The sequence below is a fragment of the Cibotium barometz genome, chromosome 63 (genome assembly GCF_041138505.1).
Source record: "Cibotium barometz isolate CiBa-2024 chromosome 63, ASM4113850v1, whole genome shotgun sequence".
NCBI lineage: Eukaryota > Viridiplantae > Streptophyta > Polypodiopsida > Cyatheales > Cibotiaceae > Cibotium > Cibotium barometz.
Genome location: NC_141108.1, coordinates 25011667 through 25024519, shown reverse-complemented (window position 1 = coordinate 25024519; position 12853 = coordinate 25011667). Strand labels below are relative to the sequence as shown.

The following is a 12853-nucleotide window of genomic DNA, read 5'->3' as shown; positions in this document are numbered from 1 at the left end:
AATAATCATTAATTTGCTTTTTCCCTTGTTTGCCTTGGGCTCCATCCAGATGGGGATGGCCAAGCAGCACCTAGTGGGTGCCCATAGGCTGCCAATAGCCTTGCTCATGCTTCCATCAAACTTCCATGGCGTTACCTGCTAGTGGCCTTGGATGCAAAAAGTTTTTTGCATAGGTAGACTCTAAAATTTTTAAATGACTTAAATGGTATCCTGGGCATGGGCCTACTAGGTGGGTGGAACCCCTATACATTACAGCTTGCACTTGGGTTATATATGACTGTGCAGGGCTTGCACATGACTTAACTAGATCCTAGACCTAGATGGTACTTGGTCTGCAACTTTTGAGATTGATGGTCTTGCTAAGTGTATTTTTAAAATTATTGAAGGAAGCATTGACCTGTTTCAAATAAATGGCCGATCATCTGATCAATCACTCTGAACAAGGTAAAACCTTTTGGTGCTTTACATGCATATTCTTGGAGCCCTTTTGGGGGGGGGGGGCGGGGAGGGGGGTGAGAGTCGCTTGGGCTTCGTGGGTCTGTCAGTACCTGGTGACAGGAACAAAGCTGAGCCTGTTTCTAGCAAGGAGGGGACCACGAGGGTGCAGTTTATACATTCAACATTAGCAGTGGTAGATTCAGGAACTTTACTCTATGCATTTAAGGAGAGCATTGGCAGCTGATTACACCCTTGGAAAGTTCAAACTTTAGAATAATGTGCGCATTTTTTTCACTGCAATTTTAGAGTAAAAAAGAGCAAGTAGTATACGAGGAATGCTTTGTGTATCTGGTACAAGCTATTTTTTGAAAAACACTCTTAGCTGCTTGTCTTCTGAAGTCCAAAATCTGTGCAATTCCTTACTAGAAAATTTGTGGAGTTGCAGCGCTGAAGAACGCGACACACATCTGTCTGCTCTACAACGTGAACATGAGCAACGCTCTCAAGTGGAAGAGCGAAAAATTAGAAGAGAAGCGGAGGCTAGGAGAAGAGAAGTTTCGGCTCGAGAAGAAAGAGAACGCCAAGAAAAATTGAAGGCTGAAGCTGAGGTTGATTTTCTATACCTATGTATAAATTGTGAAGTAATTGGATAGTTTCTCAACCAAAGATAGCTTTTATGGTCTGATATTTGCCCTAATTTTCTGTTGTGACAATTTCCTATAATATGACTTTTATGGTCTGATATTTGCCCTAATTTTCTGTTGTGACAATTTCCTATAATATGACTAATCATTCAACTGTGTTATATTGTGTTGTTTTATAAAAACAATTGTTTAATTGCTCAATTCTTTGGGGTGGTGGTATTTTTTGAAATCATGGGGCCCTCACTATGACAAGTCCATACTAGAGAGTAACTAGAAAAAGAAATGAGGTGGGGTTGAAGGGACGGATTGAGGGAGGGAGACTTCCTGCCACACACTTCACCAGGTTTTTTGATGAATGTGTTATTTTAATTGTTAGTTTGTTTAATTGTTCAAATCTTTGGGATTACATGCTTTTTGACTTCATGGGGTTCTCACTGCTTCTCATTGCTTGTGCTGCTTTGCCTTGATGTGGTACAGCCCTTTTTGTTGGCACATGCAACCCATAGCTATGTGCTGCCTAAGAGCTATTTTGGATCTCAACAAATGATCTCTTTACTTTTTGTTTTCCCGAGCCGATTCAAGTATGTTTGGCATGGATTTTGGTTTTGCATAGGCAAAGAGAAAAGCGGATGCGAAACTGGCTGCTGAGACCGAAAAAAAGCGACAGGCAGAGGCTGCAGCTGCTGCAGCACTGCAGCGGGCTGAAGCGGAAAGGCTAGCCAAGGCATCAATGGAACGGGCTGTTCAGGAGCAAGCTAGAACTGAGAAGTCCTCTTTAGCTGCCACTTCTGATGCAAGAATTACATCAGGTCTGCTGACTCTTTTTTTGATGGCATCAAATCTCAGGTCGTCTGTATTTTCCTAGTCCCAGTGTTTGTTTTATAGCAATATTTCTCAAGGTTCCCGGTGTATTTGTCTTTCATTGATCGTTTTCTGCTTGTTTCATATTGAAAATTCTTCTTAGAAGTTATTTATTTAAAGATTAGTGATCATTCAGGAGCATTTGTGGCAATCCTTTCACCTTTTGCCCTGCAGGCTAGAAGCCTTCAGTCTTGTAGTAGTCCTGTGGATGTGGATGCATCCTGTGGTCATGTCTGAGCCATTGTCATGGGAGACAACAGAAGTGGTACTCTTTTGATGGAGAAACACCTTCTAGGGTCAAGAAAGGGCTGACTGTTTAACAGCCTGAATCATTTCAGGAAAAGCATTTTCCATGCTGCCTGATTAGCATTCGGGAGCAGAAACATGTCAGTTCCAGCTCGCAAAGCTACGAGTAATTTTTTGTTGGGTTTGGTTAGAAGGTTGGGGAAAACTTGTGTGCAGCTTTTCACGCACCTCCCGCCCAGCGTATGGTAGGGAATGATCTGCCATTCGGGCAAGTGGCTGTATAGCCCATACACCCTTGAAGTTAAAATGCCTGTGCAGCCCTTGCATCTCAAAAGTTTTGCACACTGCACCTTCAATGTGGGCAGAGTCTGGGTAGGCTGATTTCAGCTTTCTTACCATTTTCTTTTTCCGCATCTTTTTTGTTGTTGTTTTCTTTCTTGTTATGTTGTAATTTGCATTTCTGTATGGGAGTCAGCGTATAGAGGGCAGACACACACCACTGGGGAGTGCGGCGGTCAGGAGGAGTGGTGTGCCGGTTCAGGCCTCACCTATGCAGAGTGCTCACAGTGGTCCAGGTGGGATGAGGAGGCCCATTTCATGTGGATGCAATAGCCCAGCCAGGCTCTCAGATATGACACATTGCAGTATGTTATTTCTCACCAGAGACGTCTGTATATGCACGGGATTTTCTGCAGGATGCACAGTCGGCATATGCCCCTTTACTTGCAGATATTGTAGAGTTCGGCCCAATAGGAAGATATATTCCTGTTGGGCGACTTCAATGCATGGACAGCCGAGATGCATGTGCATATGTATGACTTTCATGCAGACTCAGTTATGCTTGCAGACATAGACCCTATGGAACTAGGGCTACAGCAGTCATGACAGGACACTGGTGACATCACTAGCAATGGCAAGAGTTTCTTGGATGTGGAAGCCATGCACGAGCTGTTGATCTACAACGGGATGCTCCTTTGGCCCACCTAAGGTAGCCTGACCTGCTTCCCCCACAAGGGTGGCTCTAGCACCGTGGATTACTTGATGGATTCTCCTGCTCTTATGTGACATATCCGGGACATCACCATCCCACCACCACCCATGAGGGCTGATCACACACACCTAGCCTTCACCATATCTTGCCCCCCTGTTGGACACAGTCCAGACCCCTCCACATCCACTTTCACTTGCATTCACTTTCACCATGACCTGGACTTAGTGTATTATGATCACTTATACCACCACACAACCGACCTCGATCCCTCATTATCACTCTCAGCTATCACAAGACATTTCTATTCTACACGACAAATCCCTCCAAGACAGCTTCCCATACACCCTTTGCTTCACTGCCAAAACACTCGGTGGGTTCATTTAATCTCTCTGGAAGTTCAAGCTTTCTTCCTATGAGCTCCGAGACACTGTCATTGGTGTTGATGTTCACGTGCGCCATCAGGGGTGGAAGATAGTGTGCTAACCATGGTTAGCATGTCTCCACAGCTGGAGAAGCATGGGCTTTGTTGTAGAGCCAGTATGAGACCACAAATCCCTGAAGGATTCAGAATCTCAAAAATCAACTTCAACAAGAGAAGCTGAATGAATGTGAAACGGTGGAGGTGTTTCTCACTAGAATCAAAGATTTCCGTGACCAGATGATTGCAATCGGCATGAGTGTGCCCTCTCCGGATCTCGCTTGCCATTGTCTCAGGGTATTGCTGCCTAAGTATGATAGTTTTGTTACATCTTTGAATGTTGGTGTCAGCCCTACTCCTCACATTTGAGGAGTTCAACTCATTACTTCGGGATGAGGAGATGCGGATGCAGAGTCGCAGTGTTGGTGACCAAGCTTTCTTCGCTAACGTAAAGAAGAAGGGTAAGGATTCTAACTCTTCAAATTAGAAGAAAAAGGTTAAATGCTTTTACTGTAACAAGAAAGGGCTCATAGCTAAAGAATGCAAGAAAAAGCACTATTATATGCATGAAACCAAACATTATATCTTTATGCTGTATTAGCGGACATGCAAATTTCACATTGTGAAGTTTTCGTCCAAGTTGCGGCCAGTTGATATTGTGTTAATTCTTTCTATATTTAGTGGTGCATATGCCCTATCAACTACCTTTTTGTTGTTGTAATAATTCTTTCTATTTGTTATGATCCCTTAGTGCTAGGCTTCATTATGGCTGAGTGTGCCCTGCATCTCCGGAGCTCTGATAGAAACGCAGTACACAGACCTTTGTATGAACGTATGCTCTTATGTGTGTGTGTGTGTGGGATATATATACTATCACCAGGCATCAAAAAGCGTAACAATAAACCATAGAAAGGAATCTATCAAAGCAATATCCCCATCCTCTAGTGCTTTGTACCAGTTCTAAAAAAGGAAGTCGATCTCATGACTTGGTTGCTGTGGACCAGACAGCCACAATCATGTCCATACCTTGATTCAATTGCACAATGCAAGTTATGATCAAGCTCTCTCTTGGCCTAGCTGTACATTATGGTCTATGGTGCAAGGGCCATCTCCTAATGTAGTAACTCCAATCCACATACACAATGGAGCCATCTAGCCATACATTATGGTCTCTGGCGCAATATCCATCTCCTGATCTAGTCACACACACTGAACTTTGATCCAAGAACCATGATTGGCCGTACACCTATGCCATCCATAGTGTTGTCCACACCACAGCCTCAAGGATATGTTTTGATTTAGTTGGTGACAAAGGTCTTGACTTGTTTCATTTGTCCCACTGCATCGTATCACTTTTGGTTTAACACCTTATTATTATTATTATTTTGGAGATGGTTAAGACTCCATGTTTTTGTCCCACAGCATGATCAAACAATAATCTAGGGATAGGATTGAGCTGTATTTAAAGCTAGTTGAGTGCATTCACACATATCTTTTGAGAGTTGAATATGTTATCCTTTCTGTTTTGAATCTTTTTGGGCTCTTTTCTCGATGCTGCAAAAGAAGATAAGGGAACAAGTACTGCTGAATGCATTTTTTATTGAACTTCTTGGTGTTCTCTGGATGCCTGATTTCTAACAGATCCAAAGCCAAAAGTATCTGAAACAGCTGCAAATCTTGAGTATGCAAGGAGTATGAAGCTGGCGGCATTGCTGGAGCTATCTCAGTCTGTACAAATGAATGCAAACATAAAGAAGGTAGTCTGAAGAGCTCCTTATAATAATTGGTTTTTGAATTTAATCTGAGTGTGTGTGTGTGTGTTTTTCTCTTTCTTCTGTTATATGTCATCCTCAGTAACAAAAAACTGTTTTGGGGCTAGCCTTAACATATGAAATTTTTTGATACCCTTGAAAATAAGGACACAACTATGTGATACTTTGTTGCAAAGGAACACTTATTAAATATACTATGAAAATCATGAGGATTCGGTTCCCACAATGGCTGTGGCAAACTTTCTTTCTTTCTTTCTTTCTTTCACACACACACACACACACACACATGCACATATACATATATTAAAGCCTTTCCCAAATCCAGCATCGAAGATCACATTGCTTCACTAGGTTTGGGAAATTTCTCATTGAAAATTCAATCATTTCAGAAAACTCGGGTTGGTGATGTGCAAGGTCACATTTGTTTCTCTCATCACCTACCTCTCGATGCAAAAAGAAATGGAACACGTCGATGGATTACGTAGGAGAGTGTCTTGGAGCGATTAACTGTTAACTTAATTAAACACATACTTGAGCACAATAAAATACCACAACACCAAAGCCACAACCAAGCTGCGATTGTGAATGAGTCCCCCCTCCACCTGCTCCCTCCCCTTTTCCATGAGTATCTTTCATTATCAATGACTATTTGTGGATACAAGGTTGTGACTAGTCAACAGACCATTAGATTTTTAGTACAATTAAAAGAGAAATCAATTAAATGTGTCCATGTCACAATCACAAGTTTGCTTGTAAATGAAAGAAACCTTGGTTCTCCTTAAGCTCTATCCACATGCATATATGTAAATACGAGGATTTCTTCCCAAGAATACTGTGGTTCTCAAAAGCTTGGGAATGGTTAGTCCATTAGAACAACCTTGTTGCGTTCCAAAAAGACATATGTATGTATTTATGAATGCATATATGCACACACACACACATTTTATTTTAATTTTTTAGTGAAACCACTATCTCATTAGAAGAAACAATGTACATTCATAGTTGTCCCACAATGGGGCAGCTTCTACTTGGTTCAGAAACAATGGGAAAACACTTCCAGTTGCTGAAGGGAAAGGTCTCCGAGTTCATGAGAATCTCATAGGGATGTAAAAAAGGCTCTCCGGAAGTAAGCAAAGAGCTGAAACGAATGTTGAGAGAAGAGAAGCTGCTGATTTTGACCATGATAGATAGTCCACAATGCCCAAAATCTAATCCAATCAAGGAAGTCTGTATAAGCTAGTAGTGGAGGAGGAAGACAAAACATTCGCCCGAAACGCCTCTTAGGAAAATGAGGGTGGAGGTGTTTGGACAAGTCATCAAGATACCTCGAGAGTGTAAGCAATACCAAAGAAGATAAGACAACCAAAAAGCCAAAACATTCGCCTGAAACGCCTCTTAGGAAAATGAGGGTGGAGGTGTTTGGACAAGTCATCAAGATACCTCGAGAGTGTAAGCAATACCAAAGAAGATAAGGCACTATCTCTCCAGGATGGGAGCACCGCTTTCAAGACGCAGTCACAATATGCCTCCATGACAAAAGAGTTCCCACGGGGAATACCCCAACCACACATCTCCATAGAAACAGTTGTTGCTTGTGGGGCAATCCACTCTTCCAAATTCTTTTCAATGCAGCTTTCTCAAAGTATTGCCAATATCAGAAGGTCTACCTGACCACTGAATATGTTGTAGAACAAGCTTCTAGTCTGCAAAAAGACGAGAGACGTAAGGGCATCGAGCAATTATGCCCTCCCTGTAGCCAAATGAAATTTCCCAGCGAGTTAGCTGCCATTTGCTAAATGCATCTGTATTCGCATCAAAGCAAAGAGCTGCAATCATAAGTGTCTAGGGCTGTTGTGCTGTGCAGTAAAAGTTGGAAGCAGAGTGGCCTTGTGTGCGAGAAAATAATAATGGATACTCAGAATATTAAGCTCTCCATGCATTTTCGGCAAGCATATGAACTCATACTTTAGGACGCTCGTTGCTTTGCTCCTTTCTTGCTGCTACTTATTGCCTCCTATTTCATAGCTTCCATCTTTGCTTCCCCTTCAGCTTCTTGGCTGCCTTGTGTGTGTGCGTTTGTGTGTGGTATCGGTGAGAGTTTATTGTAATGTTTGTGTTTTCTGTGAGGTGTTTGTTCATAGACCTTCGTCTTCATCTCTTTCTCTTGTGAGCATCTTCTCCAAGTGCTCTCCTTCAGTTATGGGTGCTGCTGATTTTTCTATCAACACCATGAGACAGCAACAACAGGTACTCGACTATGAAAGAAGGCATGAAAAATTTGTGTCGCGGATTCTAAAAGCGAAGACATGCAGATCCTGCGGTGCAGTTTCTTTATGATGTGTTGCATCAGGATTTAAAATGGGAGAAGCCAAAATTTGCAATTCTCCCCAAAGAAAAAAAGTTCTCCGAACAGGCTATGATTCTCTTCTTTCTTGGCCGGATGTCCTCTGCAGAGGATGTTGGACAGTGGTGGTTGAACGCAATGCTTGCAAGTTTACATGTAGAAAGTGTTTACTATGCAGCCCATGGTTTTTACGAAGTGGTGCTCAAGCAGCTTGACTTCAAGCAGCAATTATTTCAAAAGTCTCCTTTGTTCTATGGTCAGCAGATGGTCCATGTGCTACCTTGGACCCCTACTAGTGACTATCAAGCGCTTGTGTGGCATTGTTGTCCGGTTTGGGTGGAAGTTGTTGGCTTCCTTGTGATTTTCCATGATGCTCTTCCATATTTGGGACAAAGCCTTGGCACGGTTTTATGCCCTCCCAATGTCATGGGTAATCGTAATAAGTTCCGCGCTTTGTGGGACATGGATAAACCAACCGCTGAATCGATAAGTATCGAAGTTGATGATGTGCATATGGGTGAAAAATGTTTTGAGTTCAAATGGGGTGCGTTTATAGGAGCTTGTTTTCGTTGTCATAAATTTGGACACTCTGCAAATGATTGCCCCACCCTCAAATTACACCCGCTTGTTGATTCCTTGTTGCCGACAGCTTTGGTTAATGATAATGCCCCTCCATCTAAGATATGTCAAACAGGACCTATGATTGTTATACAGACTAGAGGAAAAGGCGTTGGGCAGTCACAATTAGCACTCCAACAAGCACAATGCAAAAAAAAAACAAAAAAACATGTCTTCTAAGGACAAAGCTACCATAGATGTGCATAGACCTGCTTTGGATAAAGACGGCTGGCAAACCCCTAATGCCAAAAAGATTATACGGCCATGTCATTACAACTCTGTCATTTGTCTGATCCTTCCTCTACACAGACTCGTGCTTCATCTTCTGGTTTTGCATCTACTTGTGCCGAGATAGATGCTGGTATGCTCTGGTCTAATGTTGTGAAAGGCGGCATTTGGGCTTTGCAGGGTGATATAGATATGATGGTTACTTAACTGTCTTTTTTCTCCTCTTCATGATGATGAATGCACCTATAAAATGTGTATCATATAATGTACAGGGTTTGTGTTCTTTCGACAAAAGGAGACTTGTTTCGGAATATGTACATAAGATGCATCCTAACATCATGTTTTTTCAAGAACATAACCAGCATGAATTTGCTGGCAAGACAAGTTTCTTTGGTGGTTATTGTATATATTATGATGGCTTGGGTTCTTTTTTGGGTGTTTTTGTGTTGGTTAAGCAAATGGCAGACTGCAATGGCTTATATGATCCAAATGGCAGACTGATTATTGTGCAATGCATGCTCAATGGGAAGCTACAGGTTGATTATTCCTACGCCTTGGTTTGACGATTGAGTTAATAAGAGTTTGCTCTTACTGAGACAACTCATTGGTGGGAACAAAACACGAAGAAAATTTGGCATGGTAAATTGCCACTCAAATGTAGATTGTTTTTATGGCGATGCTTGTTGGGAGTGCTCCCAGTTGGAGAACTTCTTGAAAAAAGTCACATGGTTGCACCGAAATGTCCATCTCGCCCTTGCATAAAGGAAAGAGTGATGCATCTTCTTTGGTCTTGTCCACAGACCAAAAGTGTGGAAGTCTTTGTATTGGAAGATCCTGTCACACAAATGCTCACACCGTCTTCTGTATCCTGAGTTTCGTGAGTTTAGCAATCCACTTTAATACTTCAAACTTTAAAGAGATATGAGAACTGTACACCAGATTGGGTCCCGAATTACCCACTGAAGGGCCCCCTATCCGGATAACGAGATAGTATTTGCTTTATTTCTTTAGAGAGAATGACTGTGGACTGTAGATAAGCCAAACGCAAGATCTCGGAGGATCGGAAGCTTGGCTGAACTGTACACGGCTGTAGAAACACCTCGATACTCGAGCCTATGCACTCTTCCCAAGGGCATGAGGAAGGGCTGCACACGTGAGGCTGAGAAAAGGAGATGGACTATTTTAAGCTATGTTAGAATGCTGTAAATGCTTATGAATGCTGTGTTACCTTCACCAGAGGGCTGGTGTATGCCTGGATGATGTACTGAAGACTGAATAGTGATGTAAACTGCTGTAGGACTGAAAATGCATGGAAGGATTGCTGGAAATCTGCAAACGCAGGGCTGTAGGGCAGGTTTCTGGCTGATGCTGAACTGAAACGCAATGCTATTGGGCTGCTGCTGGACAGAAACGCTGACCTGAAGGGGCTGAAGATCTGTAAACGCAGGCTGCCAGGGACTGAACTGTATGTGGCTGATTCACATGCAGAAAACGCAGGTGTTTATGCTGATTTGGGGCTGATCTGATGCGCTTATGGCTGTAGGGACTGCTGAATTGCATGCGTTGGAGAACCAAGGTTGGCTAAAGCAAACTCAAGCACTCCAAGGGCTGGATGAGACTAGTCTAGTGCTGAAGGCAAGCACACTGAAGACTGAATGAGAAACTAAGCCCTATGCAAGCCTATTTATGCTGACTAGAGGTTGGTCAAGTTGGCTGGTCATTTAATAAAGTTTATATTTATAAATGACAATAAATGCTAAATAAATACTATAAAATATGGGAAAAATACCATATAAATCCTAGTAAATTCCCTAAGGCTTCTGGGATGTTCTAAATGATGCATAGGCATATGAATGCATATTATGCAGAATGCAGAGTGCTTTCTGATGCAAACCCTAAGGCTTCTACTGACTCTACATGCATGAATGATTCTCTCCAAGTGGGTTAAGGGACTTGACTGACTGACTGACCCGCTAAGGTTGAGGAATGACCTACGTAGCTCGTGCGTGACTTATCCTGGATTGAGGATGTACAATGGGGTTACGGCGTACGACAAATATCATCCTACGGGGTTCTAATACTGTACAACTGTTGCACTGCTGATGATGAGCCAATTTGTCACCATGCACTGAGTGCAGAGTGCATGTGACATTCCCTCTTGCTTAGCTTGGTGGCAGGTTCATGGCTTCCAAGTAGTCCGCCAATAACTGGGGGTACTCGTGGAAGAACTCCTCGTCTAGCCATACGGCTTCGTGGGTGCCTCGATCTGGGAATTTCGTATAGAACTGGCGTATCTGTCGACCGGAACCATGCTTCCATCGATGAAGAAGGATCTGCTCGGGCTCAATATTTTCTGCTTTGTCTAGCACGTCTGGCTGCTGTTCATTTGAAACATCAAACACTTCTGGACCAACATATGGTTTTAGCCAAGAAACATGGAAAACATCATGCATTGTCCAACTGGTAGGCAACTTTAACTTCATGGACCAACATATGGTTTTAGCCAAGAAACATGGAAAACATCATGCATTGTCCAACTGGTAGGCAACTTTAACTTCATGGAGACATCACTTAACTTTTTGACTATTGGAAAAGGGCCAAAACTATGGAATGAAAGCTTGGGACAATGTTTGACCACTTGTTTCAATCTTTGTTTCATGATGCACTGAGAGACCCAATCCCCTTCCTTGAAGTGGATATCTCGTCTAAACTTACATGCCATATATAGAAGCAAAGGATGAGTGGCGATTGCATATAGTAAAGAACTCAAAGGGCAACCCTGCCCAACCAATTTACCCAATATCCAAAGACATGACAATCCTTTGCTCAATATACAACGCGGTGTTTTGTCTTGATAAAGCTAGTAAATAATTTGTTGCATTTTAGGACCAAAACCAAGTTTTGTCATCTCTGTAGCTATGAAATCCTAGTGAACTATATCAAAAGCCTTTGCTTCATCTATTTGCAGCAATAATGCGTCCTGTTCGAGTATTTATCCTTCTTGGGGTCTAGGGTTTGCCAACTATCCGAATCTATGACATTCTTATCCTTGTTTTGTAGCATTTTTTACAATTTGTTCAGTACTTGAGGTATATATGTATATACATATGCATGTATATATACATGCATATGTATATACATATGCATGTATATACATATGCATGTATATACATATGCATGTATATATATGTTCAGTACTTGAGGTATATATATATATATATCTATCTATATATATATATATATATATATATATATATATATATATATATATATATATATATATATATGTATGTATGTATGTATGTATGTATGTGTGTGTGTGTGTGTGTGTGTGTGTGTGTGTGTGTGTGTGTGTGTACGTATATCTATATGTGTATATGCATATACATACATACATACATGCATGCATGCATGTGTGTGTGTGTGTGTGTATGTATATATATATATATATATATATATATATATATATATATATATATATGTATGTATGTATGTATGTATGTATGTATATATATGTTAACCTATGACGGACATTGAGACGTACTATGTTTTACGTCATTAATTTAAATATTCTGAGTCATGGGCCGGGCTTGTCGGCACCATATGTTAAGGATGAAGGGATTGGGTGATCGCCGATGAGAGGCGCACCTTGAATATCAGTAGGATAAGGGTTAGGGTCGGCCGGCCTGTATGGGCGTCCAAGTGTGAACGGCCAAGTCACCTACAAGAGTCAAATGTAACCCTAAAATCCTCATTCTCATGTGTTGTGAATACAAGAGTGCTCTTGCCTTATCTCTTTGGTTTCCCTCTCCTGCGTGTGTGAGAGAGAGAGAGAGAGAGAGAGAGAGAGAGTGTGTGAGAGAGCGATCGAGCACTGTGTAGCGGCACGGCGGCGGAGAGGCGGTAGAGCGGCGATGGCGGCTCCTTCTTCACTGCTGCGACGCGGGAATCCTTCAAGGCGGCAGTTGAGCGGTGAGTGACACACCCTTTGCATTCTGTTTGAGCTTCCTTCCCTGGTTGTATGCTTGCAGCCATTCGTGGCTCGCATACGGTGTCCGGCAAGTCCCCAGCTACGACCTGTGCGGCAAAAGCGCACAATATATATATATATATGTATGTATGTATGTATGTATGTATGTATGCATATACATATACATATACATATATACATATACATATACATATACATATACATATACATATATATATCATATACATATATACATATACATATACATATACATATACACATATACATATACATATATATATACATATACATATATATATCAT

At 41.8% G+C, this 12853-nt stretch overlaps 1 protein-coding gene across 10 annotated transcripts in view; it reads left to right on the top strand.

Annotated features, from left to right (window-relative positions):
* The window catches only part of LOC147603872 (mRNA export factor GLE1-like), a 97858-nt gene that overhangs the window by 40898 nt on the left and 44107 nt on the right, over nt 1-12853 (top strand). For all 10 annotated transcript variants that reach the window (XR_015265550.1, XR_015265549.1, XR_015265551.1 and 7 more), the window contains 3 exons: nt 884-1046; nt 1696-1891; nt 5240-5355. Coding sequence is in view for 7 of the 10 variants with exons in the window: in XM_086796135.1 (XP_086652261.1) it covers nt 884-1046; nt 1696-1891; nt 5240-5355 (475 nt within the window). In the remaining 3 variants the exon portion in view is untranslated. The remainder of the gene's footprint in view (nt 1-883; nt 1047-1695; nt 1892-5239; nt 5356-12853) is intronic.